At 42.0% G+C, this 19,460-nt stretch overlaps 4 protein-coding genes across 4 annotated transcripts; all 4 read right to left on the reverse strand.

Annotated features, from left to right (window-relative positions):
• Nucleotides 1-455: 455 nt before the first annotated feature.
• LOC148648448 (odorant receptor 131-2-like) lies at nt 456-1,474 on the reverse strand. The gene has a single exon (XM_088608309.1). It carries the CDS (start codon nt 1,472-1,474, stop codon nt 494-496), a length of 981 nt encoding a protein of 326 aa, XP_088464435.1. The 3' UTR covers nt 456-493.
• Nucleotides 1,475-5,025: 3,551 nt separating this feature from the next.
• On the reverse strand, nt 5,026-6,452 carry LOC148648449 (odorant receptor 131-2-like). The gene has a single exon (XM_088608021.1). It carries the CDS (start codon nt 6,062-6,064, stop codon nt 5,099-5,101), a length of 966 nt encoding a protein of 321 aa, XP_088464147.1. The 5' UTR covers nt 6,065-6,452; the 3' UTR covers nt 5,026-5,098.
• Nucleotides 6,453-10,166: 3,714 nt separating this feature from the next.
• Nucleotides 10,167-11,286, reverse strand: LOC148648450 (odorant receptor 131-2-like). The gene has a single exon (XM_088607894.1). The coding sequence runs from the start codon at nt 11,260-11,262 to the stop codon at nt 10,267-10,269; it is 996 nt and encodes a 331-aa protein (XP_088464020.1). The 5' UTR covers nt 11,263-11,286; the 3' UTR covers nt 10,167-10,266.
• Nucleotides 11,287-13,697: 2,411 nt separating this feature from the next.
• On the reverse strand, nt 13,698-15,651 carry LOC148648451 (odorant receptor 131-2-like). Its single transcript, XM_088607808.1, has one exon. It carries the CDS (start codon nt 15,291-15,293, stop codon nt 13,986-13,988), a length of 1,308 nt encoding a protein of 435 aa, XP_088463934.1. The 5' UTR covers nt 15,294-15,651; the 3' UTR covers nt 13,698-13,985.
• Between the last annotated feature and the right edge of the window lie 3,809 nt (nt 15,652-19,460).

Below are 19,460 nucleotides of genomic sequence, written 5' to 3' on the forward strand. Positions count from 1 at the left end.
ATAAATGTTTTTGGAATCCAAAATTGTAACCCTCATACCAAAAGAGTGTGAGACCAGTTTATTAAAGTCTGTCAAAAATAAAAGAGCCGTTCTCTAACATATTCAAATAACTCAGTTTTATATCTGTGACATTTTATTTTCAAATGGCTACATACCCATAATTATGAGGTAATGTCTGCTGGAATTAAATCTGAGCAGAAAGCACTACATTTATTCCAATCTGTCAACTTTTCGGCACAATAAAGTCAGATAAGTACATACATACTGGAATTCATTTTTTACAAAACATATTGGAATTCAAAATTACAATAATTCCCTTTTCATTTTTACTGTAAATAAACCAAGTACTGAAAATCAATGTTTATTAATTATATTAATTTGTATTCTGAGACGTTTTAAAAAATTAACTAATGTTACTAATTTCAGTACTCATTTGTTTTGGATTCTCTACCTACAACCAGCAACTCGAAGACCCAACACCACAAAAAAAAGTTTATTTCCCCAAGCTGTGATTATGTGACGCTTTACTGGGTGCTACTGGGTTTTGAAAGCAAGGTAAGTGACCTTTCAGGTGCTTTCTGAAGTTCTCATCTCTCAGCCCATAGATAACAGGGCTTAGTGTTCTGGGAATGATGTAAACTAAGAAATATCGAGTATAGTGAAGATCCAGGAGCATTTCTGGAGGCAGACTTAAGAAGAAATTATCAGTGAAGGGAGCGATGAAGGTCAGCATGGCCAGCAGGAGCTGGAGCCCGTGGAGCAGGATGGTGTTTCGGGCCTTTTTAGCAGAGGTCTTCTCAGAGGAGCTGGCCGACCTGGCTGCGAACATGATCCGCAGATAGGTGCACACTATGACCAGCCACACCACTGAAAAATACAAGATCTTTAGATACAGTCTTTTGTCAAATTGATAGGAAAGCCTCAATAAAGTCTCACGGAGGCAGTAAATGGATGTACTGAAGAAACTGGTCTGCTCTACTGCCAGGACTATAAAGAGGTCTGTGATTGAAGGGATGATGCCCACAAACCAAATAACTCCAATGGCGATGTAGGTCCTCTGCAGACTGCAGATCTGGGAGTGGCGCAGGGGGTAGCAGATAGCGATGTATCGCTCCAGACACATCACAGCCAGGTTTAAAGGAGTGTTCAGAGTGGTGTTGCATGCGAAAATGACCAAGGCATAGCAAACAGGCACAAGCATGAAGGTCTTCACCTCATTCCAAATGTGCAAAGTCAATGCTACGCTCAGCTCAAACACATCATTAATAACCAAATGAACAAAGAGCACATAACGGGAATTCTCATAAAATATAGAATGCCTAAAATATGTAAATATCAGCATTCCATTCATGATGTTTGTGACTATATACATTGCAATAGTGACAGTAGCTTTAGCAATGGCATTTGGCTGCATAGGAATGTAATTTTTAAAATAAGCTACATCAATGCCCCCAACGTCTCCAGAAGTATTCATTTTGTCAGCTTTGCTGGATCTGTACAAAAATAAAAGGAATTAGTGTAATATTTAATGATTCATGTCATAAAAGCTTTATTGAGTTGCAATGTACAAAAAATGTCTTTTTACTTTTGCCTTGGAGCTCCTGACACAACACTGGAAGGCCAGAGGAGCAACAAGATTATTCACCAAATACTATTCATGTGTAACTACAATTACTGCACAGACATAAAACCACACACAGCACACAATTCATGTGGTGAAATTAGAAAGCAGAGTTGTGAAACTTTGCTTTTCATGTCTCCTGTCTGAAGGAAGACTACTTTAGTGTGTGAAAAGACTACGATTTTCCCTGGAAAGCTACAGAGGACAGGAGACAGTGTCATTGTATATAATCAGAACATTTGAGAAATTGCACAAATCATGCTCTTACAGCGCTATTGCCTGTCTTAAGCCCATTTCCCAGCCGTTGCCAGACTCACACTCACTCCTGGTCCTTACCTCCCGCAGGCTGCTCTGACAGAGGGGAAGGGGAGCCGGATTATATCAAGGGTTTCTCTGCTGCTGCTCCCCTGCGCTGTGATGTCATCTATGACCAGAAGGTCACAGGGGAGCTCTGGGATGAGCAAAAGTTTAATGAGGCCAGAGTGGATCATGAGACAGATAATTGATCAGGCTGGAATGGCAATCTGAGTATTCGGCACCCTTAAGACTTTCAAACAGATTTTGGTACCAGTGAATGTGGTTGTTGCTAATAATTAGTTGCACAGTTAGATGGGCACACAGACACCAGGCACTATGACATTTTCTACACGTCTGTGGAGACAAGCTGGCGCAGTGCAGCCTGTGACAGAGGAAGACAAGAGGTGTTGCTGAGCTCTTCATAATGAGTCAGAGCAGAGCTGCACAGAGTAACTGTTATTGACAGTTTTGTTGTTACACAGGCTTCTCTGTTCAACGTAAATAAATGTCTAATGGTTGATTTTCCTTTCTTATGTCCAAAAATACTTTTCAGGACTGGAATCCTGTTCTTCAGATTTCCAAAGCTGCATGTTAGGAGAGTGATGGTACTGTTTAAAGAGGAGAGATCCGACCTGACAGGAACAGCTGCTCAGGATCATCGCTCCTCTCCACACTACCTGTTACTGAGAAACACAACAACACTGAAATCACGATTAATTCTGATAAATCAAATGCTTCTTTCGTAAAATCATCCTTGACAAATACTCTTACTTTCGCTTGGATTCCAGCTGGATTTAAATGTACACTTTTTAAAGATATTTATTTATGAATGATTAATAAAATCAAAGCTAAGCTTGAGGAATTTAACTCTTCACCACTGTCCACTTCATCATCTTTCCTATGAATGTCCTTCTAAAACTGATTTATCTTTATCAGTAGCTTCCTTGCTATTGTTCTTCATCTTTGGAATTTTAGATAGATTGATTTCTAAGTTCCAAGTGGTGTAAAGAAACAAATAATTAAAAATTCAATCTTGCTGAAACCAGGAGAATTGGAGTGTGGTTCCCCCTAACTTCCACTTATATTACTAGTCTATTCAGTTTTACAAACTGCTGACTTTGGATACCCAGGATACACAGGAATCCTGGTGGATGGAAATGGCTTTAATTTATTACCATTCGCACATGTTTACTATTAATTATATAAATAATTTTAGGGCTATAGGAGATTTGGCTATTTCTGTTGTTGTTCTTAATAACTGTCACGCCCTCCATATCTGTTCGGTCCTGTTCCTAGTTTCCCTGTGCTTTACTCATTCTTCCGGTGTGTCTTGTTGTCTGGGGCTTTATATTTCTGGGTCTCCCTCTCCTCCTCGCTCTGCATTGGGATCGGTTGTCGAGAGGCTCACCTCACCAGGTCGCCCCACGTCTGCTACCTGAGGGCTTGTGTCTCGTCCCCGACTCCGCCCGATACCATCAGCCCGGACCGAACCCTCTCGTTTGCTCCGTTCCTGCAGCTACACAGAGGGTCCTCCTGTCTCGCCGGTCTCTCTCCACGGCTAGCCCCCAGCTTCCGTGACAGAATGCCGAGTCTGTACTGGAACCCGTGAGCGGTCTCCTGGCCACCCTGGCTTCTGTTCCTTTCTCCCTTTCCTTCTTCCCTGGCTTCTGGTCTCTCTTGCCCTTTTTCCTGGCTTCTGGTTTCCCCTCGCTTTTATTTTTTGTGACAACAAAATAAATATTTGGTCAAATCTGGCTCCTCTTTTGTTATTTACAAAGGGCCACTTCAATAAGAAAGTGTTTATAATTGCAGTTTTCTCTACAGACTGGTAGGAAAGGAGGGAGAGAGAGGGTAAGAAGAAAAGAAGAAGGGAGGAAAGGAAGAGAGAAAGGGAACGGGGAAAGTGTGAAGAGGACAACACGAATGAAGGTATTGGACTGGAAGAGCTGAACGAGTTGATCATGGTTCTGTTGTGTGTTGAGACGTGGTGAATACAGTATGGTTGCAGTGTAGGGTTTTTTTGGGGGGAGCCCCTGTTCTGTATTTTTCCAATGTTTTAAATTCAGTTGGTTAATATCAGTTGGTCTTGTTGATTAAGGGTGAGAGGTGACAGGAGGATTGATTGAGTGATGTAGCGATTTGCTAATGTACTGAAAAATATATTTTTCCAATAAATTAAAATATTTTTAATAAATAAAAAACTATAATAAAAACTAATATTTTCCAATATTACATTCATATTCAGTGTAAATATAGTAAATTATTTGTATCTATTATGTAATATATTATATAATAAAATTAAATATATCAAAAATAAATGTAATGATAAATGTTACTAAGGTTTACTTCTTATATTCACAGTTTATTTAAAGGCTTTACAGACATATGATACTATTTACATTTAACCATTTTTAAAAATTAATTACTACATTGAATTTTGGTTCATTTCTGTCATGTCCTACTTTCTTTTTTATTGTGATGTTTTAATTAATACAAATGGAAGGAAAACAGAGAATGATGAGTTATGGATTAACAGCCAGAACAGGGCAGGTCGCTAAGCAAGCAAGAAGGAACAGGAGGTGACAGAAGATACACAGAACAGCACATCTGCACTGACCACTGACTGGCTTTCTGTCACAGTCTGTTAAAGACACTGGTGTGAAATTCACAAATCACAGAACCTGGTAACTGCTTAGTACACCCTCACTTGCTGAAGGAAAAAAATAATAATTTATTTTGTAAAGTATTTGGTTGTAGGTACAAGAATCTGTGCCTCTGAAAATGTGATTTAGACTTGTTTTCTTCAATAGCTGCAATACTAGTTAAATGTAGGAGGGTTTCCAGTTTCCACTGTTGATTGAAAACCTCCCGAAGGGCAAAAGAGGTTTGTTTGTATCCCATTCTGAGAGCACATGCTAAAAACTGACCAGTTTTACTTCCTACAGACATAAAACATTTCCAGGAAATACACGTTCGGAGCAACAATTAATGAAGGGAAGGATACAGCCGGAGGTTTTTTGAATAATAAAATATGTACATTTTTATTTTTTTACAATGGTATGTCAAAGAATGTTATAGACTAAATTAATAGTACTTGAGAGCAATGCTGTCTACCAATGTTTTTTAAGTGTTTATTGACTGGGAGCTGAACTATTTCATTCAGATATCATCTGTGAGGAGTCATTGATGAGAACGTTTGTTCTCTGTCTTTATCTTCCCGATGCTGCAGGTGAAGCACCTGCTCCAGTATTTCCTGAACCGTTCGTCCCTAAACCCGTAGATCATGGGGCTCAGAAACCTGGGAATGATGTACACCAGCAGGAAGTTGACATAGCGAATTTCCAGGATCTTTCCAGGGAAAAGCAGCAGCAGGAATGCCTGCATGGAGGGCATGACGAAGGTGAGCATGCAGAGCAGGAGCTGCAGGCCGTGCAGCAGGACGGTGTTCCGGGCCTTCCTCGCCGACGCCCGGTCTGTGGAGGCAGCCCTGGCCGCCAGCACGATCCTGACATACGTGTACACCAGGGTGAGGAACACGAAGGAGAAGTAGGTGGCGTCGAAGGCACAGTTTTTGTAATATATGCGCGGGTCCCTGAAGAGCAGGGAGTGGTCGCAGAAGATCCAGGAGAGGAAGAAGTCGGGCCGCTCCACCGCCAGGGCGATGAGCAGGTCGGAGAGTGGCGGCGCAGCCCCGAGCAGCAGCACGAGTCCCAGCAGCAGGAGCGTCCGGCGGAGGGTGCAGATGTGCTGGTAGTGCAGCGCGTGGCAGATGGCGACGTAGCGCTCGATGGCCATGCCAGCCAGGATCAGTGGGGTGTTCCTGGTGGTCAGCACGGCGCACATGACCAGGACGCAGCAGCCGGATGCCTGGACTTTGTAGAAGACGTAACTGACGACGTACAGCGCGGTGAGCAGCGTCAGCTGAATGGCGTCGTTGACGACCATGGAGATGAAGAGGATGTAGCGGGGGTCTTCGGAGAAGAGGGGGTGCCTCAGGAAGGTGTGCACCATGGTGCCGTTCGTCAGGCTCAGGGTCAGCCACACCAGCACCGCGACCACATTCTTTACCAGCGCGGCTGCGAACGTGTCCTTCACGGGCGCCTGGGAGATAAAGGAGGAGTCAAGGGGGCTGAGCGTGGAGTTCATGGCATCGGTCCGCTCGTCTGGAAAACCAAGAAGGAAAAATGCAAGGCCTTTTAAAAGCAAATCACGTGTAATTACCACTGTGAAGGGCAGTGTGTGCCCGAGCTCAGCCCTACTGCCTCGCACATTCCAAGCCAGACTTCAGCAGCAGGGACTACAGGTGTGAAGGCAACAGGTTAGAGACACAACCAGATGATCAGCTGTTCACTCAGAAAATAAAATGTACTGAAGCAACAAATCAAAACCTGTAGGATGGCAGCAGGATTTTCTCCTTCTAGGAATACATCAATATCAGTGACTGAGAGTGTTCGTTGTTCAAGTAGTGTAACTCTAATAAAGTGCAGGTGTTATCTTGTCTAATAGCATAAACTGTACACTAGCATCACAGAAAAATATCCTGATACTGTATTTTATACAAAGATGCTCAGTTCTGGAAATACTGTGCTTCTTCCTCTTCTTCTTTCCTTTCCTGCATAGATTTAACCTCTGCTTGTCTCTGTACATTCCTTTCCATACAGTGCTGATGAACACATCTGGGAAAAGCCCTTGTTTAACTCTGTCATTAACTCCATTGTAATCTGGGTATAACTTTTGTGGACAAGAAAACAGCTGGGCAAAATTGTCCCAGCAAACCCCTTCCCTCCACTAACTCTGCCAGGACCTATGCGGCAGTTTTCTCTGCACAGAGTATGAGGGAATTACTGCCTGACACAACCGTCACATGTTGGAGCAAATAGAAAAAGTCTAAACCAGTATAAAGTGTCACCTTTTCAAGTTTGCATAAGTCTATTTACTTTTGTTCAGTCTCTGTGTATTGTAGATATTGAACTATAAAAGGAATTATATTTAATTGTATTTAGTTGAATTATATTTAAAACTGTAGGTTTTTAAATGAAGTATTTCTTTTGTTGATTATTGGCTAGAACTGGCCAATGTAATAAGGCTGATCTTTGTAATACTCTTTGATATTTTTCTGTCTCTATCCTCAAACTATTGAAATACATTTTTGACCAATAATGTATTGAAATGTTTGTTAATGCTCATTTTAATTGTGATTTTTTAGATAATTATTTTTTGCCTTAATCACACATTATTTAAATATATATATACAAATATATTTGACTAAATAAAATACAAAAAATTTCAGCTCAGTAAAATATATCTTGCCATTCAGTGTCTGAACATGTGATGTCTCTGAGGTTTAGCAGTTAAGTCTTCCTGTATGTTTTGCACACAGAGAGAAAATAGCAAGAGATCACTTACCTCTTCTTGGTGATATTTTCAAGAGGATATTGGTGGGGTGAAACCCAAGTCTTATAAGCATCTTCCAAGGTGGTTAATTGATTGTGATGTCATGGCAGATGTCAAACCCAACTCAGAGTAACGAGTATCTAGAGACTTGTTTTCTAAGGAACCACAGGGGGCACTGTGCATTTACACTAGGAAAACTCATTTACCACATCTGTCAATATTAAATGCATGATTTAGCTGCACTGACAGTTGTGCCATTCTGTAGTTGAATTGTGAGATGCTGATAAAGAGTTGAGAATCATATGATATGATGAAGATCAGCAAACACACACAGATAAAACATAAAATAAATACAAATATACATCATAAAACCAATAGTAGACAGCATCCACCCCACACATCTTCACATACCATCCTAAAACACACACCAGTAACAAAATAAAAAATAGTGAGATTTGACAGAATAACAATAAGCTATGCAAAAGGTGAAATGCAGAGTATATGCATCTCAGCCTCCAGATGGGTGCTGTTACAGAATCTGGCAGTCCTTGTCTTGATGACCCAGAGGAGAAGAGAGCAAAAAAGGCTGGTCAGGGTGGGAAGATTCAGCAAGGATCTAGAAAGCACTGCATTTCAGTCTAGAGAGGTAGAGTGAGTGAACAGAGATATAGTGGCCTCCTACAGCTGCTTCTTGTCCTGGGAAGAAGTGTTGCCAAACCACTCAGAGATGGAGGTCAAAACAGTGACATCTGTATAAGGGGGTCATTGCATCCTGTGACACTGAAAACTTCTTTAACTGTCTCAGCAAGAACAGCCTCTGCTGAGCTCTCGTGACCATGATAGAAATGTTGACCTCCTATTTTAGGGTGTAGGAGATGGTGGTGCCTAAGAACGTCAAATTCTCCACCACCTCTACAGCTTAATCTAATGAATAGTGGTGAGAATGCTCCCTTGATTCACCTTAAGACTCACTGTTGTGAGTCGCAATTGTTGCAATGGGGGCTAACATTAATAATAAAGCTTTTAAATAATTAAAACAGTACAAGTGCAGTACTAGAAAAATATAGGAAAATATCTGATGTAACAAATGATCAATTTTCTCAGGTGTTAGATAACACTGTTGAAGCAGCAAACGAAATTCATAAAGGTTGAGATAAAATTCAGTTCTGGTATATGTTGACGTCATTAATGCCTTCTACACACTGTGGGAAGCTACAAAATAGCAAAAAACGTATGTTAGAGCACATAAATATACATTATTTGAAATGAAGAATTTAAATCAAGGGATGTTACAGTATGTTCAAATTGTACAATGCTCCAGTCAGGTCTCATTTAGTATATTGATTACAGAAGAGACGTTGCTACTCTGGGATCATTGCAGAGAATAGAAACTAGATGCCTTCTGCCTGAAAGAAATGTATGACACTTACATACTAAAAGACCTGAGCCTTTTCAGTCTTGAACAGAGAAGACTTATAGATGACCTGATCCAGGATTTCAAAATCCTCAAGAAAATTAAGAAAGGCAACCCACTGGTCTCCTACAGACCACTAGTGAAACATGAACACACTGGTGTAAACTACATACTGCATACCTGTGCAGTTTTAAAACAGGACAGAAGACATTTCTTTAAGCAAGGGGCTGTGGGGTTGTAGATTAAACTGATTTTAATATGTCATTCTGGATATTAAAGGAAACATTACAAGTTAGACATACAAACAGAAGGCCCTTTGAAACCTAAGGTTCAGGTTATGATTTGCATGTTGTAGCCTCTTTCAACATAACTGATCTTTACTACTTTGGGAATCATTAAAATGAACTTCTCAGCTTCTCCACTAACCAAGAAACTGTGCTTCCCTTTCAACTGCTGACTGATGACAAAGTGATGAACTGTCCAGGTCCTTCCCTGTATTTAATATTTACTGTTAAACAAAAAAATACTCAGGAGAGATGGGTTTTATTTAAGATGTCAGATTTTCATAGACACACAAAACAGGACTTCTAATGTTTAATCTTACTGTAAAGTACTGTAATAAAACCTATTCAGCAGGTACTGTATTTCTTTACATATTTAAAATAAGGAAAATAAGTAAGACGCTTTAAATAAGCAGACAAATTGGCTGATTTTCAAACTAATGTCACGAACACGGACTGGAATCCGTGTCAGATCTTGCAGTAGACCCTATGCGATGCGGTAAAAGCTGGAGAAAACAGGAGGCGTGGTAAAAGGGAACACACAGGGGTTTAATAGTGCACGAAATAATAGTGACAGTCCGTGAGACAGTGTACAGGGGAAGACAAAACGGCATCCAAATCCAAACGGGTCCAAGGGCAGGTCAAAGCGCAGTCCGAGAGTCCATCAACAAGGAATCCATCCTGGGACGCGACACAGTTAAAACCCCCGGGAGGGGGGAGCACACGGACAGACGAAACATGGAGGTCCAAGGGTGACGGGGCGAGGTCCTCCAGACCCCGGGCTCAGGGAGCGGGAGGTGGTGGGGATGAGGCCTATGCCCTCAGAAGACGGACGTAGGGTTTCCTGGTGCTAGGCAGACCTCGCGACAACTTACCCTAATGATGAGCCCCGAGGACTGGAGGAGCTGGTCTTTAAATAATAACACTAAAAGGGTACACCTGGAGAGCTTAATCACAAGGACAATAATGGGAGCAGTGGAGCGCCCTCTAGGGAGGGATGTCAGGCGTGACAGTAAACTTAAATCTTACAAAATGAAAGATCAGATACCTATTATAGTAAGAATATCAGCAGAACAAGTTCTTTAGAAAACCTTTTTGAAATCTAAAATGTTATTGCTTAGATCAGACTTTTTCATTATATATGTAATAAATATCTTATGAAGGAAGTTTTGTTTTATTTTTGAAAGTGAAAATCAATTGATTATGTTAACGTCGTATTGCTTCTAGTGATCCAGCCAGACTGCACAGGCCCTTGCTGGCTACTGTGTGTTTCCAGGTGTGACTCGTCTCTCCTGGTGCTCTCTCACTGCTGGGACCCTGCATTGACCACAGATGATATACCTGCTCAGGTATCTCCTGAACTTCTCATCTCGCACCCCGTAAATAATGGGGCTCAGGCACCTGGGCAGGATATAGATTATCAAGTAGGTGCTGTAGCGGATTGCTGAGATGTGTCCCGGGACAAACATGAGCAACACAAATTCCACAGAGGGGTTGATGTAGGACAGCAGACACATGAGCAGCTGGACCCCGTGCAGCAGGATGGTGTTTCTCGCCCGTTTAGCACCCAGCTTGTCAGCAGAGAGCGCCTTGGCTGCAAACAGCACCCGCAGGTACGTGTACACCAGGGTGAGGAACACAAACAGAAAGAACAGAATGTCAAATGCTTGTCTTTTATAGGTCAGACTTGGGTCTTTGAAAACATTCTGGCGGAGACAGAAGACAGCAGAGTGGAAAAAGCTGTTGGGTTCCGTTGCCAAGGTGACGAAGAGTTCAGTGATGTCCGGAGTGATGCACACCACCCAGATGAGGACAATGAGGACGTAGGTGCGGCGCACAGTGCAGATCTGGGAGTGTCGCAGGGGGTGACAGACGGCGATGTAGCGCTCGATGGCCATGCCTGCCAGGTTCAGAGGGGTGCTGCTCGTGGTGAAGACAGCAAGGAGTGTAAAAACAGCGCAGAAGGACACATTTATCTTATAGGAGATGTAACTCAGCACGTGTAACATAATGGTGATAGTCAGCTGCACTGCATCGTTGATGACCATGTGAATGAACAGGATGTAACGCGGATCCTCGTAAAATGTCTGGTTTCTGAGGAATGTGACTAAAATACACCCACTGATGTAGCTGAAAATGAACCATACCAGCACAGCAATGAAGTTTTTAGTGAAGGCGATGGGCAAAGGGTCTCTAACTGGGGCAGCCGAGTTAATCTTGTACGTCGTGTCAAATGGGTCTGTTGTGGAGTTCATATCTGGGGAAACAATTTTATCATTAGAAATGAAATAAAAATCCCAATATAAGGACATAATAAATCCTCCAAACACAGACAAGCCACTTCTTCCATCTAGTTCTTTGGTAGCTAGTAGCTAACTGATCTGAGGATCCAGATGTTTCTTGAAGGAAGCCAGGTCATCGGCTTCAATAGCATTAAAAAATGGAGCACACAATTAATTTGGTGAAATTAGCAGAGAATGGTCATATGAAAAACAATGCATAACATCTCCTATCTAAACAAAGTATCAGCTTACTGACAAGCTATACAAGAATGGTAACAGTCCCATTGTATATAATCAGACCATGTGAAAAATACTTATAAATTCCCCAAATTGTACTATTACACTACACTAGAAACGTGTGTACTTGCTGTTTTCTGTGAGGTATTGTTTCTCATGCATTATAGCTCAGCTTCCTGTCTTAAGCCCATTTCCCAGCCATTGCCAGACTCACACTCACTCCTGGTCCTTACCTCCCGCAGGCTGCTCTGACAGAGGGGCAGGGGAGCCGGATTATATCAAGGGTTTCTCTGCTGCTGCTCCCCTGCGCTGTGATGTCATCTATGACCAGAAGGTCACAGGGGAGCTCTGGGATGAGCAAAAGTTTAATGAGGCCAGAGTGGATCATGAGACAGATAATTGATCAGGCTGAAATGGCAATCTGAGTATTCGACACCCTTAGGACTTTTAAACAGATTTTGGTACCAGTGAATGTGGTTGTTGCTAATAATTAGTTGCACAGTTAGATGGGCACACAGAGACCAGGCACTATGACATTTTCTACACGTCTGTGGAGACAAGCTGGCGCAGTGTAGCCTGTGACAGAGGAAGACAAGAGGTGTTGCTGAGCTCTTCATAATGAGTCAGAGCAGAGACGCACAGAGGAACTGTTATTGACAGTTTTGTGTCTGTGCTACACAGGCTTCTCTGTTTAACCACAAAGAAATGTCTAATGGTTGATTTTCCTTTCATTTATCCTTCAAAAATACTTTTCAGGGCTGGAATCCTGTTCTTCAGATTTCCAAAGCTGCACGTTAGGAGAGTGATGGTACTGTTTGCAGAGAAGAGAGCCGACCTAACAGGAACAGCTGCTCAGGATCATCGCTCCTCTCCACACTACCTGTTACTGAGAAACACAACAACACTGAAATAATGTTAGGTGTAGCTAAGGTTTACTTTTTATTATTTACAAAGTTTTATTTACACCCAAGAAAGTCTTCACACACATATTGTATTACTTACTTACAGACGTATTATACTAATTACTTTATAGTTAACCATTTTTAAAACTATTTACAACATTGAATTTGAGTTTATTTCAATCTTCTCCTTCTTTCTTAAGGGATTATTTATTATTATGTTGTTTTAATTAATGCAAACAGAAGAAAAAATACAAAATACTGGGTGTTTTAGGTGTTAAGTATACCAGGGCCCTGGGAGCTCTGAACAAGAAGCAGATTCGGCTGTTGCTGTGTCAGGTTGCTGGTAAGGTTATGGAGGTGATAAAGCTGTTCTGGCCAAACAGGAAAAAGCAAGAGAGGGCTTACACTGCTACTACCCCACAAGGGGAATAGTTAGGGGACATATGGTTCCTGCACAGCAGAGAGTGTGGAGTCCGGACGAATCATCCGGTGACTGAGGCAGGGAAGAAGCACTTCAGTCATAATTCCACTACAAGTGGGAAGCAGCTGTTCGTATCTCGATTCTCCGAGTCCGTGAGTAAAGTGCTACAGTCATGGGCAATGACAAGCCTCTGTGAGTGAGAGGTGGTAAGAGGACACGCCTTACAACTCGGATGCTGGTGAACGCAGCTCTGGCTTCTTAGCTGACAGGTACACACTCAAGCATTCACTAGTCTGATGAAGTCGTAGAGCTACATACTGCAGAACTGTGTGCAGATTTAAAACAGGACAGAAGGCACTTCTTTAAGCAAGGGGTTGTGGGATTGTGGGGTTGTGGAGTTGTAGGTTAAACTGCTTTTAATCAATTGTGATGTCCAAACAGATATGTCATTCCGGATATTAGTGACAAGTCAACCAGACAAAACAAAAGTCCATTTAAAACCTGAGATCCAGGTTATGGCTTGCATGTTGTAACCTCCTCCAACACAATTGGTCTTTACTATCTTGGGAATCCTTAAAATTAACTTCCCACTGACAAAGAAACTGTGTTCCCCTTTCAACTGTTGAATGATGGCCAGTGATGAACTGTCCAGATCCTTCACTGTATCTAATATTTAGTGTTGAACACACAGAAATACTCAGACAGAAACTGGTTTTATTTAATAAATTAGCTCTCCAAAGGCACACAAGACAACAATATTACAATGCTGGCGATTTCCATATGTACAACTACTGGAAATACTTTTTATCTTGTTGCAAAGTAATAGAAAAATATATTCAACAGGCTGTTTTAAATATATAATTCATAGCACCTGACAGGAGCTAACCACACTAATTGGTTGATTTTCACAGTATACAATATGGGAGGTCTGGAAACTAAAACAGTAAGTTGTCAGCTGAAAGTGGCAAGGACTTATAAAAGCTTTTGAAACCTAAAATGTTATTTCTTAGATTGAACTTTGAAATAGATCTCTAAGAAACATCTTATGAACAGTTTTTGGAAAGTGGAAATCATTCAAATGTGTTAACATCGTGTTGTTTCTACTGATCCAGCCAGACTGCACAGGCCCTTGCTTGCTACTGTGTGTTTCCAGGTGTGACTCGTCTCTCCTGGTGCTCTCTCACTGCTGGGACCCTGCATTGACCACAGATGATATACCTGCTCAGGTATCTCCTGAACTTCTCATCTCGCAGCCCGTAAATAATGGGGCTCAGGCACCTGGGCAGGATATAGATTATCAAGTAGGTGCTGTAGCGGATTGCTGAGATGTGTCCCGGGACAAACATGAGCAACACAAATTCCACGGAGGGGTTGATGTAGGACAGCAGACACATGAGTAGCTGGGCCCCGTGCAGCAGGATAGTTTTTCTCGCCCGTTTAGCACCCAGCTTGTCAGCAGAGAGCGCCTTGGCTGCAAACAGCACCCGCAGGTACGTGTACACCAGGGTGAGGAACACAAACAGAAAGAACAGAATGTCAAATGCTTGTCTTTTATAGGTCAGACTTGGGTCTTTGAAAACATTCTGGCGGAGACAGAAGACAGCAGAGTGGAAAAAGCTGTTGGGTTCCATTGCCAAGGTGACGAAGAGGTCTGTGATGTCCGAGGTTATGCCCACCACCCAGATGAGGCCAATGAGGACGTAGGTGCGGCGCACAGTGCAGATCTGGGAGTGGTGCAGGGGGTGGCAGATGGCGATGTAGCGCTCGATGGCCATGCCTGCCAGGTTCAGAGGGGTGCTGCTCGTGGTGAAGACAGCAAGCAGCATGAAAACAGCGCAGAAGGACACATTGATCTTGTAGAAAATGTAACTCAGTAAATTCAACATCATAGTTAGAGTCAGGTGTGCTGCATCATTGATGACCATGTGAATGAACAGGATATAACGTGGATCCTCGTAAAATGTCTGGTTTCTGAGGAACGTGAGTAAAATACACCCACTGATGTAGCTGAAAATGAACCATACCAGCACAGCAATGAAGTTTTTAGTGAAGGCGATGGGCAAAGAGTCTCTGACTGGGGCAGACGAGTTTATCTTGTAGGTCATGTCTAATGGGTCTGCTGTGGAGTTCATTTCTGGGGAAACAATTTTATCATTAAAAATGAAGTAATAATCCCAGTATAAGACCCAAATATTTCTCAAAGGAAGCCAGGTTTCTGTCTTTGACAGCCCAGGAAGGTCAGCAGCACCTAAATACCTTATGAAGAGAATGGGTTCAGAGTAGAAATCTGAAGCCCAGAACAGCTGTGTCAAAAAAACATTTACTGCACAGTAATAAAAGCACACACAACACACAATTAATGTGATGCAATTAGCAGGCAGAGTCATTGTATGAATAGAGATATACTCTATAGAGTCTCCTGTCTGAATGAAGTCTATCGGCATTGTAATTAGACATATTTCTATGATTTTCCATGTACAAGCTATAGAGGACAAGGAGCAGTCCCATTGTATATACTGTAATCAGAACATGTGAGAAATACTTAGAAATTGCACAACTAATGCTATTACAACTACACTAGAAACGTGTACTTGCTGTTTTCTGTGAGGTATTGTTTCTCATGCATTATAGCTCCCTGTCTTAAGCCCATTTTCCAGCCATTGCCAGACTCACACTCACTCCTGGTCCTTACCTCCCGCAGGCTGCTCTGACAGAGGGGCAGGGGAGCCGGATTATATCAAGGGTTTCTCTGCTGCTGCTCCCCTGCGCTGTGATGTCATCTATGACCAGAAGGTCACAAGGGAGCTCTGGGATGAGCAAAAGGTTAATGAGGCCGGAGTGGATCATGAGACAGATAATTGATTAGGCTGGAATGGCAATCTGAGTATTCGACACCCTTAGGACTTTTAAACAGATTTTGGTACCAGTGAATGTGGTTGTTGCTAATAATTAGTTGCACAGTTAGATGGGCACACAGACACCAGGCACTATGACATTTTCTACACATCTGTGGAGACAAGCTGGCGCAGTGCAGCCTGTGACAGAGGAAGACAAGAGGTGTTGCTGAGCTCTTCATAATGAGTCAGAGCAGTGCTGCACAGAGGAACTGTTATTGACAGTTTTTTGTCTGTGCTACACAGGCTTCTCTGTTTATCCATAAAGAAAAGTCTGAAGGTCAATTTTTCAGTCCTTGTCTTCAAAAGAACTTTTCTGGATTTTATTTCTGCTCTTCAAATTTCCAGATGAACCATAAAATTAACCATTTTTAATTAATTACAACATAATGATTTGGGTTCATTTTACTTACCTCCTCCTTTTTAAGTTTTTATTAATGTAAACAGAAGAAGAAACACAGAAAGTTCAATCCTGAGTGACCCTACCTTCAATGTGACTTCAGTGCCATAAACGTCCTCCCTTCTTATGGATTAACAGCCAGAACAGGCAGGTTGCTATGAACACAAGAGGAACAGGAGATGAAAGAAGATACACAGAATGTTAAATAACTGCAAAAAGCACATCTACAGGCTCTGGAAAATCCTAAAGCCCCACACCTCTCTGGAACACAGCTTGCTTCTATTCAATCAGGGATGACCACTGACCACTGACCAGCTCTCTTTCACAGTCTTTTAAAGACACCAAACTTCACAAGCTGATAACTTATAGAATGATTTCACTTCCTGGAGTAAAAAAATTACTTTATTTTGCAAAGTGTGTGGTGACAGGTCAGATTGTGGGCACAGGGTTATGACTGATAATGGCAAGCAAATTGTGTTTCTTAAATAGTTGCAATAATAAAATGTAAGAGTTTTTCTATCTTACTTGATTAATTGAAAACCTTTTTAGAGGAAACAAGTGAGAAAGATTTGCTTCTATTACTTTCTGAGAGCATATGTAAATAATAAAGTAATTCCAAGCCAGGATTCAGCAGCGTGGACTACGTGTGTGAAGGCAACACGTTAGAGACACAATCAGATGACCAGGATGAGAAATGTCAGTCTGTAGCATCTCTGACAGGTGCTTGCCATCACTCAAATCAAAACATGTCCTGCCTTGGAAACATTGTGTTTCTTCTTCGTTTTCCATTTCCTGTGTGGATTTAACCTCTGCTGGTCTCTGTACATTGATTTCCATTCAGTACTGATCAACACAGCTAATAAAACCCCTTCATCATAACCCTTTCACTCCATCATAATCTGGGTGATTGTATAACTTTATGGACAAAAACACTGCTGAGCAGAAGTATTCCAGCAAACCTTTCCCTCCACAGATACTCTGCGGGGACCTCAGCTGCAGTTTTTATCAAATAGTTTAAAAGCTCAGGAAAAAGTTAATGAGAAAGAAAGGATTTATGATTAAAAAAGAGCAGAATGCAGTTGCATACAGTAAATGGAATATAATGAGCTATAAGCAAAGGCTTAAGACAGAGAGACAGGAAGACATATTTTTGTAATGGAGACTAAAATTAATAAAAAAGTTCTTTAATAATTATAACAGTACAAAGTACAGTAAAGAATGAAGCACAATGTGTCCAAGTCAATAATGGGAAACATCTAGAAAACAAAGGGAAAAGGGATTATGTAACAAATGAGCAGTTTACTCATGTGTTATTAAACACTGTAGAAGCAACAGATTAAATTGAAAAAGATTAGGCTTTACATTTTTAGGATTCTGTTACTTTATGGAACCTTTCTGGGATTAATCTACCATAGTCTCGCATAGGGTCCTAACCAGCCACTTCACTGCAACTCCTGACAAATGCCACCCGATGCAGGATCTGTGTTAGTAGTTAGCGATTTAGGGCTTTAACAAGCTACAGCTGTGGGCGGCATTACCTATGTGTCTGCCTGCCTCCCTGCAGACAGAAGGTGATGACAGGCTTTCTCTCATGCAGGAAAGTGAAATAAGGAAGAGCTTTTTCTCCTCAGTAGCAGAGAGGGGTCTCTTTCTGAGGCATGTTGTTATTGTGATTGTGTTGTTATGGCAGCTGGGCTGGCCGGCCTGGAGCTACAGAAGTTTGGGTGTGTGTGAGAGAAAAAGACTGTGTGCAGCGGTGGTACTTGAGATGCTGATGGTCCGTGAAGAGTGTGTGAGTCAATGGTGTTAATAGTGCAAAACAGCAGACTAAGCAAGCTATGTCTTCCCCGGAAGAGTAACTTAAAAGCCAGAATCCCGGAGAGAATCCAACCATGAGCTGTTGGATTGCAAGGTCTGTCATGTAGCTGTCATGTCTGAGTGAATGAGGTGAGCAAAGACCAGGGGTTGGTGTGTGGCTGATGGGACATTGGCTCTGTACATGCAGAATGTCAGAGAGAATATCTGGCTACTGGCTGTCTGGCAGGAACAGGTGTTCGCAAGAGGGACCTGGCTATGTATATGCAGAGTGGTTAAGGTCTATCTTGCTGCTGAACTGCTGAGGTGATTTTTAAATAGTGCAGTGTTGAACAGGCAGGAGGTAGTGGCTAGTTAATGCAGCCTGGTTGTGCAGTGTTGAGGCACCAGCAGCTGTATGCCAATGGGAAGATGAAGGCAGACTTGTGGAACACAAGGTATGGAACACAACGTAATTACACCAAGGACCTGGGAGCTCTGAACAAGTAGCATATTCAGCTGTTGCTGTGTCAGGTTGCTGGTAAGGTTATGGAGGTGATAAAGCAGTTCTGGCCAAACAGGAAAAATCAAGAGACGGCTTACACTGCTACTACCCCACAAGGGGAATAGTTAGGGGACACATGGTTCCTGCACAGCAGAGAGTGTGGAGACAGGATGACTCATCCGGTGACTGAGGCAGGGAAGAAGCACTTCAGTCATAATTCCACTACAAGTGGGAAGCAGCTGTTTGTATCTCGATTCTCCGAGTCCGTGAGTAAAGAGCTACAATCATGGGCAATGACAAGCCTCTGTGAGTGAGAGGTGGTAAGAGGACACGCCTTACAACTCGGATGCTGGTGAACGCAGCTCTGGCAGGCAGGTACACACTCAAGCATTCACCTGTCTGATGAAGTCCTAGGACCTAGGGCTGAGGCTGGAAAGGAAGATGACCGGGAGCTATGTGGTGCCGACCCTAGCGATGCACCAGACACCTTGAGTCCTGTGCAGATTTAAAAATGGACAGATGGCATTTCTTTAAGCAAGGTGTTGTGGAGATCTAGATTAAACTGCTTTTAATCTATTATGATCACCTAAAAGATTCCATTGTACAGAAGTCATTCCAGATTTTAAAGGAAACATATCAGGTCAGCCAGACAAATAGAAGTCACTGTAGTACTTGAGGTTCAGGTTGTGATTTGCATGTTATAGCGTCATGCAACACAATTAATCACTACCATTTGATTAATCATTAAAATGAACTTCTGAAGTTCTCCACTAACCAAGAACTGTTCTCCCTTTTCATCTGTTGACTGCAGCTCAGTGATTAGCTGTCCGGATCCTTTGCAGTTTTTAATATTTAGTGTATTAAATACACAAAGAAATACTGACAGAGAAATGGCTTTTATTAAGATGTCAGGGGCACATAGACAAGACAATAATAAAATCAATGTTGATGATTCCCAAGACCATAAACACAATTTATGGAAACAATTTTATCTTATTGTAAAGTATTAAGAATATAT

This window comes from Lepisosteus platostomus, chromosome 15 (assembly GCF_059453375.1).
Source record: "Lepisosteus platostomus isolate fLepPlt1 chromosome 15, fLepPlt1.hap1, whole genome shotgun sequence".
Lineage (NCBI taxonomy): Eukaryota > Metazoa > Chordata > Actinopteri > Semionotiformes > Lepisosteidae > Lepisosteus > Lepisosteus platostomus.